Here is a 20,491-nt window from a genome sequence, read left to right as displayed (position 1 = left end):
ATCGATGTAAAGTTAAACTAATGTGTCTCTCCTAAGAAAAACATTCACTCAAACATCCTCAAATGAATGCAGGGAAGTAAGCAGACAGTGCTGGAAATGAACATGAGGGATTCCTACAGGAGTCTGTCTCTTTTACTGGGTAAGTGTAAAAGTGTTGTTGTTCATAAAATTTAAAGTCATAGTGATCTACAGTATTTCAGAAAAAAGAAAACTACACTAAACAACATTGGGTCAAATATACACAAACCCAACCTTTGAATTAAAAAGTATATTTTAATAAGAGTATAAAAAGTATATATTTACTTGAAAAAAGATTAAGCTAATGTTGTGTTTGTTCATATTTGACCCAGTTTTGGGTTACGATAACCCGTTTTTGTTAGAGTGTGAAAAATGAAGCGTATCTAAACACTTAAACATACTTTCCATTAGTCATTTTCTCAAGGATTTTGCAAGTTCAGTGTTTACTGAGATTAAAAAAGGAAGGATTTTTGTGTATTTTCAACACAATCTCACGGCAATTCGTAACTTTTTGATTTAGTGGCTAATTCGTACGAATTCGTTCGATCTAATTCATACAATTTAGTATGATTTGCTCATCTGCCAATGACGGTTGGGTTTAGGGGTGGGGTTAGGTGCCACGCCTCCTTTTTAAAATCGTACAATTTTGTACGACTGAACGAATTAGCCACTAAACTGACAAAACGTAAAATACTTACGTTTTCTCATGAGATCAGGCTGATATTTTCACAGCAAAACAAGCACTGAAGCAAATAATGCCATACGTTTAAGAGAAAACACTACACAAGCCATTAAAATCATTCAGGAAAAAAAGTTTTTATGTAAATTTGGACCACGAGTCCACATATAAGGACATCACTCTTCTCTAAAAGTACATCATATCAAAATATGATGCTTAGACTTTTATGTTAATAAGGTTCCAATAAGCCCAAATAGCAAAAAGAGATTAAAACAGGACCTCTCTGGACAGAAATTGAAAATATTGAGCAATCGTTGGCTTTTTTAAATGTCTAATTATCTTGTTTAACCCCGCCCCTTTTCGCAGCGCCGTACGACAGAGTTTCGCACACACAAAGCCCGGTGTGACCGTAGCTTTATTCGTATGAATTCGTACAATCTAATTCGTGCAATTTAGTCCGATTTGTTCATCCTCCAATGACGGTTGGGTTTAGGGGTGGGGTTAGGTGCCACGCCTCCTTTTTAAAATCGTACAATTTCGTACGACTGAATTAGCCACTAAACTGACAAAACGTAAAATACTTACATTTTCTTGTGAGATCAGGCTGAAAAAAGACCTTGGGCATTAGGAGGTTTATAAATCTGACAAATTTAGGTTTATTCACAATAAAACATGTCTGTAAATCATATATCCTGTATTATTGCATTAATTCATAATCCTGTGTTTGCTATTTCCAGGGTTTTTCTCAGTTCAGATGAGTGTGAGGGGAACAGAAGGTGAGATCTCATATTAGCAATCACATCTTTTGTCATTCTGTGCTGCTGTGAAGCATTTTCAGGGCCTTATTAGGAATATTCAAGAAGTTATAAAACACATTGAACATCTGAAACTGTTGAGTTATATGTTCTCATTAATTATATAAATTTATGTTTTGTAATGTATTTTGTTTACTTATCCTTTCTAGATTATACTACCTACTGTTGTAATGCTAAAAATGTGCGAGAGTTCGTTGTGCGCAAGTGTTAACAAACGGGACTTTTATTTTGACTAGTTGAAAAGTTGGATATAGTTCTGACTACTTTTGTTGTGATTTTCTCTTTCCCTTGGGGCACTGATGTTATACCAGTGCGTTAAGATGTTAACGAACAAATAAATAATACCAAGAAGTTATATCTGGATTTTTCTTTAATGGATGGATGACAACAACATATTGCACATAGACATGACGGACAGAAATGAAAACTCTACAGAAACTCTAAACACACAGATATAAAGAATCAGCATATGTATCTCATCAATGCTGAAGTTTTTTTTTTCTTCATGCAGTGCAACACTGATGAATGTTGTATGATTCTCCTAACAAACACTGCTGCAAAATATGTCACCATTGTTGAGATACGCATGCTGATTCTTGATGACTGTGTCTCTACAGTGATTCAGATGTTTTACAATTGAATAAAACCACAGCTCCATTCTCTAGAAAAACACAGATATTTGTCTCTTAAATGATAAATCATCGCTTAAATATCACAAAAGGTAAACTCGTCAACAGAAAGAAACAGCCTAAATCAATACAGGATCAGTTTATCTGAGCATATTTGCTCTCTTTATAACTGAGAGAAAAAACATAAGAAATCAGGTTAAAGTTAATCAACCACTGTTCTCCACATTGGTGCCATTGAAAAATTATTATTATTTTTTTATTCTTTGGCAAAATGTAAATAACTAAAAGAGTTACTTCTGATTAAAGCTGATATGGACTTTTGTGGACGTTAGACAGTCAAACAGGTTAGTAATTTGCTGCTGTTGTTTAAAGTGAGTAGTAGTTTTGTATTTCTCTTCATCATTTAATTAATCACTGAACAGTGTCATTGACTTTAACTTGATGACATGTTGACAAAATATTGGTTGCTAATATAATTAACCATAAAACCAATTAGATTTGTTTTTATAAATACACAAATATACTCACCAGCCGCTTTATTGGGTACATTTATTAGGTTTATTTCTCTCTCTCTCTCTCTCTCTCTCTCTCTCTCTCTCTCTCTCTCTCTCTCTCTCTCTCTCTCTCTCTATATATATATATATATATATATATATATATATATATATATATATATATCAGAATCAGAATGGGGAAGAAAAAGAAAGGGGATTTAAGTGACTTTGAGCGTGGCATGGTTGTTGGTGCCAGACGGGCTGGTCTGAGTATTTCAGTAACTGCTGATCTACTGGGATTTTCACGCACAACCATCTCTAGGGTTTACAGAGAATGGTCTGACAAAGAGGAAATATCCAGTGAGCGGCAGTTCTGTGGGCGCAAATGCCTTGTTGATGCCAGAGGTCAGAGGAGAATGGCCAGACTGGTTCCAGCTGATAGAAAGGCGACAGTAACTCAAATAAGCACTCGTTACAACCGAGGTCCGCAGAAGAGCATCTCTGAACACACAACACGTCCAACCTTGAGGCGGATGGGCTACAGCAGCAGAAGACCACACCGGGTGCCGCTCCTGTCAGCTAAGAACAGGAAACTGAGGCTACAATTCACACAGGCTCACCAAAACTGGACAATAGAAGATTGGAGAAACGTTGCCTGGTCTGATGAGTCTCCATTTCTGCTGCCACATTCGGATGCTCGGCTCAGAATTTGGCCTCAACAACATGAAAGCATGGATCCATCCTGCCTTGTATCAGCGGTTCAGGCTGCTGGTGGTGGTGTAATGGTGTGGGGGAGATTTTCTCGGCACACTTTGGGCCCATTAGTACCAATTGAGCATGGTGTCAACACCACAGCCTACCTGAGTATTGTTGCTGACCATGTCCATCCCTTTATGACCACAGTGTCTCCATCTTCTGGTGGCTACTGTGATGCTAACATGTCAATATGGAGCAAAATCTCTGAGTAATTTCCAGTAGCTTGTTGAATCTCTGCCACGAAGGATTAAGGCAGTTCTGAAGGCAAAATAGGTCCAACCCGGTACTAGTAAGGTGTACCTAATAAAGTGGCCAGTGAATGTAGGCGATTGTACAGTATGTAATATGTCTGTAATTGTAAAAGTTGTTTCTTGAACACACAGTGAACATAGCAGGATGGGGAACGGCCATCCAGTCCACACTATATTACAACTGGTTTCCCAAATACGCTCTGGATGGGATAAGCTCCTCATGCTCACACACTACGACACAGACCCTGCCATGGTGGAGATTAGACCTGCAGAAGAGCTACAGCGTGAACAGAGTCTCCATCACTAACAGACTGGACTGCTGCAGCGAAAGGATCAACGGAGCTGAGATTCGCATTGGAGACGTTCCTTCAGATGTGTTCAGCAACCCAGTGTGAGTACACATGAAATAGCTCACGTTGCTAGTTATGTTCATTCGTGCGTGTCATTAGGAAAAAAATAGTTTGTCCTTGTAATCTTGAATTGAAATCTGAAAATGCACTTCCTGTTTGTTCGTTTTCGGTTAAATTCTCAGATTAGGTCTGTCTGAGGTATTGGGCGGGGCTAACATTCTTAACCACGCCCCTTCAGCTGTCAGTTTTGACAACAAATAGAAATGGTGAGGAGGAGGAGGAGTCTGTTAGGTTGTAATAACTCTCCCCAAGCACTTTTCCTAGTCTTTCTGAATGAAACGCCTACTTCACTACATCCAATCAGCTCGCAGTAGAAAAACAAGCCACACCCACTGTTTTCTCATTTAGTCACAATACAAAAAAAAAAAAACAGTCGCAGTTTCCGGTTCATGCAGGCTTTACAGAAAAAGGTCTGTGCACTCGGTGCATGGGTGCTTTAACACCTATAGTACATTCCCTTTGGTCCCTTTGGAGGATAAAAATGATTCACTGTAAAAAGATTTCAGCCAATTTGGTTCTGTTTCAGACCAAACCAGTTGAAACGGACCAAAAAGCAGTCACGTGAAGACATCCACATCAGTTGTTTGCTAGACAAACGTTCTGAACTGCATTTTGATTGATCAGAATTGACATGCAGATGCGGGAAATGCATGAACAAATAATGGAGGAAAAGCTAGCAGGGAGTACGGACGTCCTCACAACTCACAAAATTCATCTCAGAATGCACATCGCAAAGTGCATTTAGTCTTTCAAGCATCAACAAAGGCTTCCGTCAATCAGATCATTTCAAGAGTTCACACTTAGCTCACGATTTATACATCGCTTGTTTGGCGTGCTGTCCCAGGAGAGAGCCCTGAGCTCAAGGGATCCTCGGGCGCAGGGCTCCCTCCTTTTTGCAGCTGAAGGTGCAGCGTCTTGCGTCAATGGCAGTTTTTTTATGATGGAAGCCTATGGTACAGTTGCTAGTGCCGTTAGTGGTTGCTAGGGTATGACTAGTAAGTTGAAAGTTCCTCAGTGATTGGCAGATTGATAGTTAAAGGAGCGTAACCTTAAGTCTGTTTGACAGTCTGGCGCAGAGTTATGAGGTCATAAAGTTTGGTCCAATGTTAAGTCAGTGGGACTTTTCCCTATTTTCAGGGACAGCTTTCAGAAAACCTGAAGTCGGATAAGTTGGAAAAGCTATAGCAACTTAATTCAGTGTAGTTTGGAGTTAGTTTGGTGGTTGTAATATGAACGGTCTAGGGGGAGATGCATTCTTAAAATAGTCTAAGAAGAAGACGGAAGAAGAAGAATACGTTTATGTAGTATAACAGTATGTTGGCTCTCTCACGCCACCATAATAATGGTCACATTTTATTTTAAGATACAGCTCTCGTTATTAATTAGATTAGATTAGATTCAATTTATTGTCATCACACATGTACAAGTACAAGGCAACGAAATGCAGGTAAATGGAACCCCCCGACTGTGCACAGACATCACAACTCCAGGGAAGACAGGTCACAGGAGGTGGAACAGGAAATAAGATACATTCAGGAGAGAGAGGCAAAAAAAAAGTCCCTCTCACCTTGCTCTTAAGTTAGAGCAATGTGAGATCAGGGAGAAAGAAAAAGCCCCAGCAATCTAGCACAAAAACACACCGACAAGGCATAACATTGCCACAGGGGATGGGAACAGGGGGTGTGGATGTAGTCCGGTAAGGGCGGGCAGCCATCAGGTCCTTCAGCCATGGAGGCGCTGGTCACAGACCCGCCTACCCCCTCCAGTGGGTGAAAGCATACGAAGGTGTTGGATTGGGGCCAGGAAGTGTTGTGCTGTTTATCTGTGTGTGTGTGTGCGTAAGCCTGTATAGTCCAACAGGTGTCCTTGACAGGGATCAGGAATTTCAGAGCGTCTCCTTATCTTGCTATCCGGGAGAAGTTGTTTTCCTACAGCCGAGGCCGTCTGGCAGGAGAAAAGAAAACACAGGGAAGCCGAAAGAGTAGAAAGATACTTCAACTTTAGGTCAATATCTGCCAATTTCACAGATATTTAATGTCCATCACTCGTCTCCAGATCTGGCCAAATTTTTTTGCAAAGCTGCTAACTTCACCCCGATGTTTTCCAGTTTGCGATCTAATATTGCAGTCTGATTATTAGCAAGCCTGCCCATCAGCGCTTCAATCACGCCAGCCAGCCTGGACCATTAACTATGCCATAATGAACCATTAACTATGGCTTTTGCCTCAATAAACTCCTAATTTGCGTATTAATATTTACTAAGGTAGTAGTTGGGTTAAGGTATTAGAGATGTAGATTAGATCATGCAGAATATGTGCTTTATCAGCACTAATAAACAGCCAATACCTTAACAGTAGGCAAGTAATAAGTCACTACTCAGAATTGGTGCTTAAACTAAAGTCTAAAACTAAAGTTGATGAGCGGCTCTTTGGTCTCTTTGCAGATGTGCAGTAGTTTCTACTATTCCAGCAGGACAGACATCCAGCTACTCGTGTAATGGGATGCAGGGACGGTACGTGTTTGTGGACATTAATGAAGCTTCAAGGATTCTCACTCTCTGTGATGTGGGCGTCTTCGTGATTTTTCCAGGTAAGTCAGAGCTACATTTCTCATTCCTACACAGACTGCCGATTCACTAGTATCATTCAAATGATTTACCGTATTTTCCGCACTATAAAGCGCACCGGATTATAAGACGCAGTCTCAATTACGGGGTCTATTTCTGTACTTAACCCATACATAAGGCGCTCCGTATTATAAGGCGCACGCTAAAATACACTGTCTGCAAAAAAAAAGGTAATGGAAGCAAAACAGTTAACATAGTTTAGTTGAACTTTATTGTACTATTTAACAATAAACTCACATTATTTTTTTAATCAGTCTTCTCCCACAAATCCATCATCTTCTGTGTCTGAATTGAACAGCTGGGCAGTTTCGTCATCAAACACGCCGGGTTCTCTCTCATCATTGTCTGAGTCAGTCTCATTGCCGGGTGGCTGTTCAGCAATGATGCCGGCTTTTGCGAAAGCTCGGACAACAGTTAAAGCAGACACCTTAGCCCAGGCATCCACAGGTGGCGTAACTCGCCCGGCGCTGCCTACCAGTCTTAGTAAAAGTGTGTTCGCCGTCTGTCATCCATTGCTCCCACGCAGCTCGCAACTTCACTTTAAACGCCCTGTTTACACCAATATCCAGCGGTTGGAGTTCTTTTGTTAGTCCTCCCGGAATAACAGCAAGCTCCGAATTCATTTGCTTCACTTGGTTTTTACATACATTCATATGTAGTTTTGATTGGTTTATTGCTGCTGCGTACGGAGTGTACGTTTTACAGCTCTGTGTCGGCGGGAAATGCTACGACAGCCAATCAAGCGGAGCGCTTTCCGAAATCACACAACAACATTTTTACAGATTTTTGAACTCTGTGCACACATAAAGCGCACCGGATTATTAGGCTCACGGCCGTTTTATAACAAAATTTAAGGCTTTTAGGTGCGCCTTATAGTGCGGAAAATATGGTAAATGAGTTGGTAGCCACTGAGTTTTTGAGAATTTTGAGTTTGAGACCCCTGTACTAAATAATCAGGTTTCTCCAAGGCCTCAAATTTGCATTTTCCCGTGTTTTCTCTCCCATAACTGGCTGGTTCCAAACCTTTATGAGTTTCTTTCTTCTGTTGAACACAAAGTTATTTTCAAGAATGTTAGAAATCTGCAGCCATTGACTTCCATAGTAGGAAAAACAAATACTGTTGACTTCAATGGTTACAGGTTTACAGCTTTCTTCAAATATCTTTTTTTTTTTTATTTATTTAGTAGGAGGAAGAAACCAGTAAAAGGTGAGTAAGTGTTGAAAGCATTTCAGTTTTGGGTGAACTGTGACTGTCTCTTTAATCTAACCACAGTTGTTTCAAAAGCCTGCAATTCATTTAAAAGGCACAAGAGGGAGACATAAACCAAACTGTTTACTTTTGTTATTTCCAGAGAGAGAGAGAGAGAGAGAGAGAGAGAGAGAGAGAGAGAGAGAGAGAGAGAGAGAGAGAGAGAGAGAGAGAGAGAGAGAGAGAGAGAGAGAGAGAGATGTAGGCCTTGGGCACATATATCCAGTGAGCCTGGGTTACCAAAAAAAAATGGTTCCATATGTGAAGCGGTGAAAGAACTATTCCTTTAAAAAGTGTATATATGCATATCAATACATATAGCAATGATTACAATACATCGAAGATACACATGAAGAAGCTAATCACAATGCATATCACAATGTCATACAATACAATTTAAGATGAGATTCAACACAATGCAATGAGATGCAATGAGATGCAATGTATATGATCACTTTTTAGTTCTTTACCTATCAGGCTAAGCTCAGTTCTCACTGCTATTATAGTCATGCAGATTTTATTCAGGTTTATGACAGCTTTACCTTTCATATTTAGCTAAACAAATAGCAGAACATTAGAGTAGTATGGTCTAAAACTGCTCTTTAAAGCAATAAAATCCCTCAATAAAAGCCTACGCTACATTTGACCACATTTCCTATAAGATGCACTTAACTCAGTTTCAAATCTTACATATTAATCAACCTATTATAATGCTCCATTTACAGTTACTACTACCATAAAATATACATGTAGACCTTTTTCTTGGCTGCCGCATGGAGGGTGCCATAGCGGCCAGCGTCTTCCGGTAGAATTTTTAGAGCTTCCATTTACAGCGTTTACAAATGGTAATTTGCACTCCGAAAATGGGTTTCAATAGCGTTTTGAGTGGATTATGGAGTGTTTTTGTGACACACAACTTTGAAAAGTGTGTGTAAAAGCCGTTATAATCTGTCAGATCTGTGGTTCAAGTGCGAGAGAAAAGCGTTCTCCTAGTTCACGTGTCTACCGTCAGAAATACAGTGTGTCATACTTGCCAACTCTCGGGGAGTCTCCCGTATTTCAGACCCATCTCCCGTTTTGAGCTGTCTCCCGGAAAACTCCCGGAATTTAAGCTCCTCAGCTACAGTGTATAACACCCCTGGAGCGTCAACTTAGGTGTAATGTCTGACAGCTTGTCCGAATCCCCCATCCCCTCCACTTTTTGTAATTTCCAGCATTCCACTCTTCCCCCTTTGCCTCAACCCCAACCCACCCGCCTCCTGGATTTACAGAGTCAAAAGTTGGCAAGTATGCAGTGTGTGTGTGTGCGCACAATGCTTCACTGCATTATAGAGCAAACCAGATTACTGGCATGAAACTTAACAGGTATGTAAGTCATGCAGTTTACAAAAATGACCAATAAAAGTCCATTACTGATACTCTACTGGCTGATGTGCATGCTGATTCTAATAGGGAGCCGTTTATGTTTCATTTAACGTTAGTTAGTTAGTTTGCATTGTGCAGTATTTACCAGGGTTTCTGTTTTTCTGTCATTTCATAATGCCACTTTATTTTCACTTTGTGACAGTTATTAAATCAGCGTGTTAGTGGGACAGTACAGGCTACGTGTGTGTCAAACACAGTGCTTAATTTGTGAATTGCGAGGTCCCAGAACAGATCGGGGTAACAGATCCGGCATGTTTCCAGAGGAGGTGTCCGCGCATGAAAGTAGAGAGCAGGGGCTGGGGGGGAAGGGGGGGTTGTCGCAGTCAAAGGTGAAAGTGAACAGTGGACGGGCGAGGAGTGTGGTTGAGGAGGGAAATCGGTAAAATGAGGTGCCGGATCAGATTTCAGAGGTGCCGGATCAGGATCCGGCGTGTTCCGGCTCAAATTAAGCCCTGGTCAAACATTATGGTGAATTACATTTGTTTGGGTTGGTTATATGATTGAAAGAAAGAGAAAATGTTGACTTTAGCAATGATGAGGCTTCATTTAAACGGCACAAGATGCCGTCTGACAAAGAGGGGAAAATGCCTCACAGCTATTGTTTTCCATCCTATTAGATCAGTGTTTCCCAACCCTTTTCCTGGAGGCACACCAACAGTACATATTTTGGATGTCTCCCTTACCTGACTAATTAACTTTGGAGTCTCTTCTTATGTTCTAATTAGGTGATTCAGGTGTGTTTGATTAGGGAGAGGTTGAAAATGTGTACTGTTGGTGTGCCTTCAGGAACAGGGTTGGGAAACACTGTATTAGGTTGCATTTTTAAAATGTTCAGTCCAGGAGGTGGCGCTGATCGACAAGAGGATTAGTTCAAAGACGTTAAAACAAATAAATTAGATTAAAACTATAATTTCAAAGCTGTCCAAATGTGACTGTTTATACGCATCAGCTGCCGACCGGAAGTTCTTACCATTTTCCTTGAGCATGCACGCAAAGCATAATGGGTGATTTTGCATTCTAAGAAAAAGGTCTATATTGGTTTAAAATTCTGCAGAAGACACATTTAATGTCAACAACATGTAGGTTAACAAACTGTTCATTTTACTCATAATTACTGCACTAATGTTGCTGCACTCCATCTGTTCAATGAAAATGAATATGTTTGCATGACTTTTTAACCTTTAAAGATGAAAAATATACCTGTGAGATATCGGATATGCACTGAAGGAAACACCTCTCAATGCAATTACCCAGGTAGCAAAGAATTATTGTCCATATTTGGCATAAATCTGGCACAGCAGGCATTCATCCGGCACTGGCATACAGCATGTGGGCTAAACATGGCCCTGATTTGGCAGAGGTGGCACCGTCTTTGAGGCGGCACGCAATGCTTGGGCCAGAATAAAATGTAGCATTGTTAATAACTGATATGTGGGCCATGTAAGTTTGGCCTATCTTGACCCACATTTAAAATACATTTTTATTATTTTCAAATAGAGAAAAAAAATTCTACGAATCAGATCTCTTCGAGAAGAAGCAAGCCTGAAGCGCAATGATTCATGGGTTTATCTATTTCTTTGCAGTTGTGACACCAACATATGGTCCAGGCCCAGTTCAGGCTCAGTTATGGGTTATTAACTGGGCTGAGACTTGGCCAAGATTTGGTCCATGTTTGGCCCTTGTCTGGAAGCCAGTCATGCTTGGTCCAGTCATGTACCGTAATACACTGGGCCGAGTCTGAGTGGGCCGAGCAAAAGCTGATTGTGTGGGCCAGGGATCTTTTGCTATGTGGGTATTATCCATTTAATTATGTTATGAACAATGCAAAGGGATTTAAGTGCCAACTTTGTCCAGTGCATGTTTGTTAAACCAATGCATGTGTCATGATTCACATCTCTTGTTTCGTGTGTTTTCTGTTCAGCCGTTGTGTTACGTCTTGTTCTCTAGTATTTAGTTATCTTGGCTGTTTACTTGTCTCCACATTATCTCATTTGGTATAACCCTTGTGTGCTGTTAAGGATGTTTTCGTCCACAAGGGGGTGATTTTGAGACTTAATTTGGCCACAGCTTTCTCCGTGTTTCAGCAAATGGAAGGATCTTAGCTGGCAAGTCTTATCTTGACACATGTTTTGGGAAAACTCTTTAAGCGTTTTCAAAAAATGAACAATAGATGCAAATTGACTACCCTTCAGTTATGTTGGTGGCTGTTTTTGACCCATTGACCTCAATTATAATAACATTTATTCATTACAAAGCAAAATTTTGCCTCGTCACAACTGGAAAAACCAGCAACAATCAAAGATGCATGATTATATGGTGTCAGTGCTTTGTAATAAAAAATGTAATTATAATGGAAGTCAATGGGACCAAAAAGGCTAGCATCATAATAAAAACATTTGAATAATTCACAAGGGTTAAATGTTTTCTGCATTATTCATATGCTCTTTACTCAACCTCTTGTTTTGTGCATTTGGTTTAGTTAATAAAACTTCAAGACTGCATTTGGATTTTCAGTCACACTTTATTTTGATGGTCTGTTTGTTGAATTTAAGTTACATTGCATCTACATGCCAACTAATTCTCATTGGATTATAAGTAGACTGTTAGGTTGGGGTTAGTGTAAGTTGATATGCACTTGGAAAGTTTCTTATAGTCAGTTTAATGCCTGTTGAATGTCTGTATTAAAGGATATTAAGCAGACAGTCTACTACTACTTGAGTGGACCATCAAAATAAAGTGTTACCCATTTATTTTATAAATGAACTGAACACATTGGGGAATCTTCCCATCCCTGGTTCAAAGGCATTGCAAATACGGCAACTGAAATCTATTTATTGAAAGGCTCTTACTCAGAATTTGACCAGCTCATGTCAACATCACATTTTTCAGATAATTTGGCAACAGGTAAAAACGTGACGCAGTCGTCAACCTTCAGCTCCTGGATTCCTGAACAGGCTGTTAATTTCAATCCAGGATTATCGGATCCATCAACAGGGTGTTCCTCAACCACTAGTCAAACTGACCCATGGTGGAGGCTGGATCTGGGTCACATTTACCAAGTTAGTGCAGTAGTGGTCACTAACAGACTAGACTGCTGTCCAGAACGAATAAACGGAGCCGAGATTCACATCGGAAACTCTTTAGAGAACAACGGCAACAATAATCCTATGTGAGAATCTTTTATTATTAATAAAGTCCCCTGATTGCTCAAATATTGAAGACTAATGATGTTTTCTCTTCAGATGTGCTGTGATTTCTAGTATTCCAGCTGGAGTTTCTGCCACCTTCGTCTGTAACAATATGGAGGGTCGATATGTGAATCTGTTCATTCCCGGAGACTTAAAGTTTCTCACTCTGTGTGAAGTGGAGGTCCATGGAAGAGGTGTGATCAAACGAACAGCATTCTGGGAAAACTAGCTTTGAATTTAGTAGTTCAAATACAGTTTATATAAACAAAAATAACACACATGAATAATGTGTTGTCCAACATGGCGTAGTTTATATAAACAAATAATACCAACAAGAATAACCTGTTCACGTAGTGCAGCGTAGTATATACACTACGGCATGTTGTATGAACACATTATCCTTGCTTGCAATCTTTGTCTATATACACTACGGCATGTTGTGTGAACACATTATCCTTGGTTGTAATCTTTGTCTATATACACTACGGCATGTTGTATGAACACATTATCCTTGCTTGCAATCTAAAAAATAAAAAATAAACACCCCAGTTTACATAGACAAAGATTACAGCAAGAATAATGTGTTCATGCAGCGTGCCATAGCTTACATAGACAAATCTTGCAAGCAAGAATAACGTGTTGACGTAACATGCCAAGGTTTATATAGATGTAGATCACAAGCTAGAGTAGTGTCCATATAGCCCGCCGTGATTTACATAGACAAAGATTACAAGAGAGAATAATGTTCAAGCAGTGCACCATAGATTATATAGACAAAGCCCAATCCCAATTCTATTAAAAATGTACCTCTAAGGATTGGGACAGCACTACAGCACCTGCACACGTCATCATATGTCATCGCGATCTCTTGCTTCATGTGAGATCAGACGATGGCGACTGCTGTAGTTATTCCAGTTGTGTTTTATTTGGTATTTATCTTCAGGAAATCACTGAAGGCATATATTATTTCATCATAATGATCTATTGTGGCAATAAGATCGTAACTGTACTGTGTATTTACACAGTGGCCATATTCATGTTTTGGTAAACACACCAAAAACAAGATTAACATTATAGCAGACAGTGTTAAAAAGCTCATTCTCAGCCACTAGACATTTCTGACAGGGTATTCGAGTGTCATCGGGTGTCAGAATGTTGTGGGACTGCTGTAGAGGAGTTATTATTATTAAGGATTATAGATCGCAAAATTTAGCGGGTTTTTTTTTTAGAGTTTTTTTTTTAAGCATGACGGTAAAACACGTACGCGGTTATGATTATGTTAAAACGTGTTTGTTTGTTGTAAAAATTCATAATAATGACAACAAAATACTAATTTGTGGATCTCCTTACTTCCGGGTTCAGCAATGCTGCTGTTGTGGCTGGTGTATTCTGGGAAATTTTCTTACCCCTTGGTTTCGAGTGTGGTCCTGAAAAATCTTCGTTCGAGGGGCTATTCACCCCTTCCCCTTAGCCCTACGCCTTCAAGCTAAAGAGAATTGGGACACCCCTACCCCTTGGCGTGCACGCTCAAAATGAAGGAAGGGGGAAGGGTTAAGGGGTAGATTTGGGATTGGGCCAAAGATTACAAGCAACAATAAAGTGTCCATATAGCATGCCGTGTCAGAAGGTAGATTTTTCCAATGAATGATTTGTTGATCTGCATCCCAATCATCACACATACTGCTGAAGTCTACTCTACATTAGCATCTCACAACTCACCAAAGTCAGACCTTACTGTCCTAATTAAATCATTCAAAATCAAGGCATGATCATATTTTATTGTAGTCAAATAAGTGTAATCTAGACAGCCCAGGCTCATTCCGAAAACGTAGTCCCAAGGACGTTTCTGGAGACCGCGAAATATGTCCCAGGAGGTACGTATTTTTGCAGTTTTTGGTTTTCGCGATTCCGCGAGGGGCCGCTGTGTGCGCCTTTTTGGCTTCTCGGACGTATCCCGCGAGTGCCGTTCACGCCCGCGCTGTTCTCGCGTGAACCCACCAGAGGCCGCTGTCAAACGAACGTCTGTCTGTCTGACTGGCTGAATGATTGACTGGGCGACCAATCAGCCGGCCAACCCACCCTCCTCCTTCCCCGAACCCAACCAATTTTACCAATTGACCCGCCCAACAATTTGCAAAAGCTGTCCAGAAAAAGAAAAGCCCTCGTCTGATTTTTATTTATTTATTTTTTTACCACGTTTTCGGATATTACCACATTCTCACCCTGTTATAAACCTTTTCGCTTTATTTCTTGGATTCTGTTTTAGTCTTACCTGATTTCTGGAACCGCTCTTCCCCGGACTCGAACCCGCTCGTCGTCGTCGTGGTCAGCTCCTCTCTGCGCCTCGAGTCCGCCGACGCACAGGACGAGCTAACCGGACAAACTGCTTGCGGCGGGAAAGCCCTCCACATGAAGGTAAGCGGTCAGCCGGCGAGCGCTAAAAGGAACGCCGTCATACCGCCCGCAGCGTTCGCCTAAAATGAAATGCAGCCATACGTACCTCCAGCTACATAATTTGCGGTCTCCAGAAACATCCTCGTGACTACGTTTTCAGAATGAGCCTGGGTTGAATCTAGAGGCCTTTGCCTTTCATATAAGACACTTCTGATACCAAATAATCAACTAGAAGTCAAGTTATTATTAGTGTTCCTAAAACTTGGATAGGCGACAAGACTTTTGTCAGGTAATGTAGTTTATCTAGAAATAGATCAAGTGAGAATAACATGTTCGTGCAACATGCCATAGAAAAAATGTGTAAAGCATGCTGTAGTTTATAAAGACTTCTATAATTACAAAGATGGAGATTACAAGTGATAATAACCTGTTCAGCACTGCTTCCCACTGCCATATAAATGATCTCTCAAAAGTTTCTGCTCATCTCATTGGTTATGGTAACACCGCCCTCAGCTTATGTTCTTGTTTCTAGCCCAGCAGTGTTATGATGCTACTTTAAGTAAGAACCATCATTCTTGGTACAGAACCAGTGCTTTGGGTGTCAAAAACACAAAGCTCTCAAACTGCCTTGGTGGAAAAAGGGATGTGTGTGTGCGTGCGTGTGTGTGTTTCAGGTCCATGTTTGAAGCAGTCGTTGGTGAAGCTGAAACTCAACTCCAGCATTAGTCTTTCTGAAGTCCGGCTCCTGACACAGGTGAGACACGCAAACAATCAAAATGAAAAACATCAGTGTGAGAACATCTTGAAAAATCTTAAAGGCAGGTCATTGATTAGGCCGAACACAATAAAAAAAATTAATAAATAAATTGTCTCACTGTCACTTTAGCTCTCAAAAGACACATTTAATCGGACAACATTTCAACCTACAAGGTCTTCATCAGGTCACACAGGAAACACAAGAGAAGTCAAGATATAGTCAAACTCTAGACATTACACCTGCAAATGAACACACTTCCAAACATTGTACTTCAATACTATACAGCATGCTAAAAGCAGTATGCGAGCCGAGTAGTATGTCCGAATTCATAAAATTTGAAATACAGTATGCGAGACGTACCCGGCGAGATTCTGATGTGCACATCCAATTGGCGCTATGCTATTCACAAAATAGGCTCATTCTGAAAACTTAGCCCTATATACGTTTCTGGAGACCGCAAATTATGTAGTCAGAGGTACGTATGGCTGCATTTCATTTTTCAAACGAACGCTGCGGGGCAGGATGACGCCATTCCTTTTCGCGCTTGCCAGCTGACTGCTTACCTCCGTGTGGACGGCTTTCCTGCTGTAACCACTTTGTCCCATTAGTTCGTCATGTACGTCAGTAGACTTGAGACGCAGAGAAGAGTTGACCACGACGACAGGGTTTGAGTCCGGTGAAGAACGGTTCCAGATAACGGGAAAGTATATAACAGGGTGAGAATGTGGTGTAATCTGAAAACATGGTAAAAATCAGACGAAGGCTTTTCTTTTTCTGGATTGCTTTTGAAAATTGTTGGTTGGGTTTAGGGAAGTGGGTGGGCAGGTCAATCCACAAAATTGGTTGGGTTTAGGGAAGGAGAAGGGTGGGTCAGTCAGTCACATAGTCAGTCAACAGCGGCCTCTGGTGGGTTTATGCGAGAACAGCAGGCACGAATGGCACGAATGGTTAAGAGAAATTTGAGATCTCAAAAAGCGTACCTCTCGTTGATTTCTTGAAAACAAAAACTGCAAAAATACGTACCTCCTGGGAGGTATTTCACGGCCTCCAGAAATGTATATAGAGGTACGTTTTCAGAATGAGCCTGGGTTGGCTATTCCACAATGCACCATGACAGATTTTATGAATGTGAGTGAAGCAACGCTACGGACGCAGCTATCTAAGCTTAATTCATACTACTCCCATTCATATGTTGTGTAGTAGATTCATTCATTCATTTTATTTTTGACTTAGTACCTTTATTAATCAGGGTGTGCCACAGTGGAATGAACCACTAACTTATCAAGCATATGTTCTATGCAGCGGATGCTGTTCCAGCTGCAACCCATCACTGGGAAACACCCATACACTTTTATTCACACACATACACTACGGACAGTTTTAGCTTACCCGATTCACCTATAGGTGTGTTTGGACTGTGGGGGAAACCAGGGCACCCAGATGAAACTCATGCCAACACGGGGAGAACATGCAAACTCCACACAGAAATGCTAACTGACCCAGCTGAGGCTTGAACCAGTGACCTTGAATCACTGTGCCGCCCACTTGTGTAGTAGATTTAAATACAAACGTAGCAGGCGATTTAGGATGCAGCCTAGATCTTTAGTTCTGTTGTGTTTCCTGTGTGTCCAGATGAAGATCTTGCAGGTTGAGACATTGTTCAATTAAATTAGTCTTTTGAGAGATACAGTGGCAGCTTACTGATTTATTTTTACTATTTCTACACGCAAACATTTACCAGTGCTTGCATTCATGCCCTTCAACACATCTACTCATTTCAGCTGGAATCTGCTCTGGCACAAAGAGGTTTTTCTGACGTGACGCTGCGCTGGACGCAACTGCCCAAACAGGAAGTGATGCGGAAGAAATTGGTGCAAGGTCAGTGTGTGAACTGAAACATGAAAGAGATATTTCACCCCAAAAATGTAAATTTACTTATTATTTACTCTTGTGATGCGAGCTACTGGGCGTGATCTAGGTTTTCTGTGGTTTATCTGGTAAACTAAAACTTCATTTTGTGGGTGCCAACACCAATTTAGGTTTGCACAGTGGAAAAACCTGGAAAAATCATGGCATTTTCAAATAAACCCACAAAGTGTTAAGCCAGTTGGTAAGGTGTCCCAGGTACACATAGCCTAGTTCATTAGCATTAAACCTGTAGGCAAGATACACCAGAAACATGTAGTGTAGTTTAAGCCAATCGGCAAGGTAGCCCAGGTACACATTGTCTAGTTCATTAGCATTAAACCGGTTTTCAAGGTAGCCCGGGTACACAGTCTAGTTCACTAGTGTTAAGCCAATCGGCAAGGTAGCCCAGGTACACAATCTAGTTCCCTAGTGTTAAGCCAATCGGCAGGGTAGCCCAGGTACACAATCTAGTTCCCTAGTGTTAAGCCAATCGGCAGGGTAGCCCAGGTACACATAGTCTAGTTCACTAGTGTTAAGCTAGTTGGCAAGGTAGCCCAGTTACACAGTCTAGTTCATTAACATTAAACGGTCTGCAAGGTAGCTCAGGCACACATAGTCTAGTTCCCTAGTGTTAAGCCAATCGGCAGGGTAGCCCAGGTACACATAGTCTAGTTCACTAGTGTTAAGCTAGTTGGCAAGGTAGCCCAGGTACACAGTCTAGTTCATTAACATTAAACGGTCTGCAAGGTAGCCCGAGTACTCATAGTCTAGTTCACTAGTGTTAGGCTAGTTGGCAAGGTAGCCCAGGTACACATAGTCTAGTTCACTAGTGTTAAGCCAATCGGCAAGGTAGCACTGGTACACATAGTCTAGTTCATTAGCATTAAACCGGTCTGCAAGGTAGCCCAGATACACAGTCTAGTTCACTAGTGTTAGGCTAGTTGACAAGGTAGCCCAGGTACACATAGTCTAGTACATTATGTGAATCTGGGCTACCATGCAGACCGGTTTAATGCTAGTCTAGTTCACTGGTGTTAAGCCAGTCTGAAAGATAGCCCAGGTACACATAGTCTAGTTCATTAGCATTAAACTGGTCTGGAAGGTAGCCCAGGCACACATAGTCTAGTTCATTAGTGTTAAGCCAGTCAGCAAGGTAGCCCAGGGTACACATAGTCTAGTTCATTAGCATTAAACTGGTCTGGAAGGTAGCCCAGGCACACATAGTCTAGTTCATTAGTGTTAAACTGGTCTGGAAGGTAGCCCAGGCACACATAGTCTAGTTCATTAGTGTTAAGCCAGTTGGCAAGGTAGCACAGGTACACATAGTCTAGTTCACTAGTGTTAAGCCAGTCAGCAAGGTAGCACTGGTACACATAGTCTAGTTCATTAGTGTTAAGCCAGTCAGCAAGGTAGCCCGGGTACACATAGTCTAGTTCATTAGCATTAAACTGGTCTGGAAGGTAGCCCAGGCACACATAGTCTAGTTCATTAGTGTTAAGCCAGTTGGCAAGGTAGCACAGGTACACATAGTCTAGTTCACTAGTGTTAAGCCAGTCGGCAAGGTAGCCCAGGTACACATAGTCTAGTTCACTAGTGTTAAGCCAGTCAGCAAGGTAGTCCAGGTACACATAGTCTAGTTCACTATTGTTAAGCCAGTTGGCAAGGTAGCCCAGGTACACATAGTCTAGTTCACTAGTGTTAAGCCAGTCGGCAAGGTAGCCCAGGTACACATAGATAGAAAACATGTGGACCCATAGCTCATGGTGGTAAAACACATCTTGGTGATACATCTGTTTGTTTTGGGGTGTGTTTATGTCATTTGTCCATTTCATTCAACTTGTGTGAATGAGTATATGTTGTAATATAAATGTGTGTTTATACATAATCAAGTTTCATTGGTTTGATTTGTCTACATGTTCTCCTGCAATGTTTTGTGGGTTACATGTATTATGTTTGCAGCAGCGTGTTAAATTCCCAGACTATGTGCAAATATCTGCCATAATAATCAAAGCAGCAACAATCAAAAATTCTATGGAGGTCAATGGCTTCAAGCATTCTTCAGTCTATCTTTGTTCAACAGAAGAAAAAAAAATCTCAAACAGGTTAGAAACAAGAAGAGGATGAGTAAATGATGACTGAATTTTCATTCTGGGTGAACTATCCCTTCAACATGAACATATAAACATTAAAAATGAAATGTAGCATGATATCTGATGTAATGAACTGTCTTATTTACAGCTCAGTGTGCTCAAACAAAGAGATGAAGGAAAAGCTGAACTCTGGATCTGCTGTGATGGTCGATAAACTATTTCCCAGTACTTCTGGTATTTTGATTATTTGACTTTTTGAAGCAGAAATTATAACATGCAGTTGTCTCATACAGTCAGGTTCTAGTATTGTTGTAATGATTCACAGTGAGTCTAAACTTTTATAAATCTAATATGAATTAACTCACTTAAAGGTGCTGTCTGTAAGTTTATGACTCTTCTAAAGCATACAAACAATAATATTTGAAAATGTGCGTTTCATTAAAAAATGGTTGTCAATTGTTTGTAAGGCATGTCGGTAATGAGAGAAATCACTTAAAATAAAAACCCTGTTAACTTAAAAATTAAAATTATTTCAGAATCTCAAGTAACTGTACATGATACATGTAATGTTTTAATAAAATGTGAGTTTGCTGGCAAATGTTGCCCTAATGAGTTGCACTAATGAGATTTTTTATGACTTATTTTGGAAATAATCTTCAAAAAGGTGATAAAATGTTAAAAAAAATGTTCAGTAAATAATGCTATAGTATAGTTATTTTAATGTTATATTATTGTTATAGTTATAATTAGTTGTTATAGTGCCCTACAGGTGGTTGTCAAGCCAGCTCACCTTCATGACCGC

The 20,491-nt window shown here is 40.5% G+C and overlaps 1 protein-coding gene across 1 annotated transcript; it reads left to right on the top strand.

The window, feature by feature from the left end:
* The first annotated feature begins 96 nt into the window (after positions 1–96).
* LOC130231526 (uncharacterized) lies at positions 97–19,863 on the top strand. Its single transcript, XM_056460864.1, has 9 exons — positions 97–139; positions 1,435–1,473; positions 3,775–4,033; positions 6,496–6,641; positions 12,242–12,521; positions 12,595–12,734; positions 15,609–15,688; positions 17,473–17,569; positions 19,838–19,863. Exons 1-9 carry the CDS (start codon positions 97–99, stop codon positions 19,861–19,863), a joined length of 1,110 nt encoding a protein of 369 aa, XP_056316839.1.
* Positions 19,864–20,491: the final 628 nt, after the last annotated feature.

The sequence above is a fragment of the Danio aesculapii genome, chromosome 7 (assembly GCF_903798145.1).
Source record: "Danio aesculapii chromosome 7, fDanAes4.1, whole genome shotgun sequence".
Classification (NCBI taxonomy): Eukaryota; Metazoa; Chordata; class Actinopteri; order Cypriniformes; family Danionidae; genus Danio; species Danio aesculapii.
The sequence above is the reverse complement of the archived record's forward strand: the minus strand, read 5'-3'. Positions and strand labels throughout refer to the sequence as shown.

Excerpts from the sequence above, each read along its gene's own strand:
- LOC130231526 (XM_056460864.1), top strand. The coding sequence starts at position 97 with ATGAACATGAGGGATTCCTACAGGAGTCTGTCTCTTTTACTGG. Across the intron at positions 4,034-6,495 it reads GATGTGTTCAGCAACCCAGT|ATGTGCAGTAGTTTCTACTA; the intron begins GTGAGTACACAT and ends GTCTCTTTGCAG. Across the intron at positions 6,642-12,241 it reads CGTCTTCGTGATTTTTCCAG|ATAATTTGGCAACAGGTAAA; the intron begins GTAAGTCAGAGC and ends CACATTTTTCAG.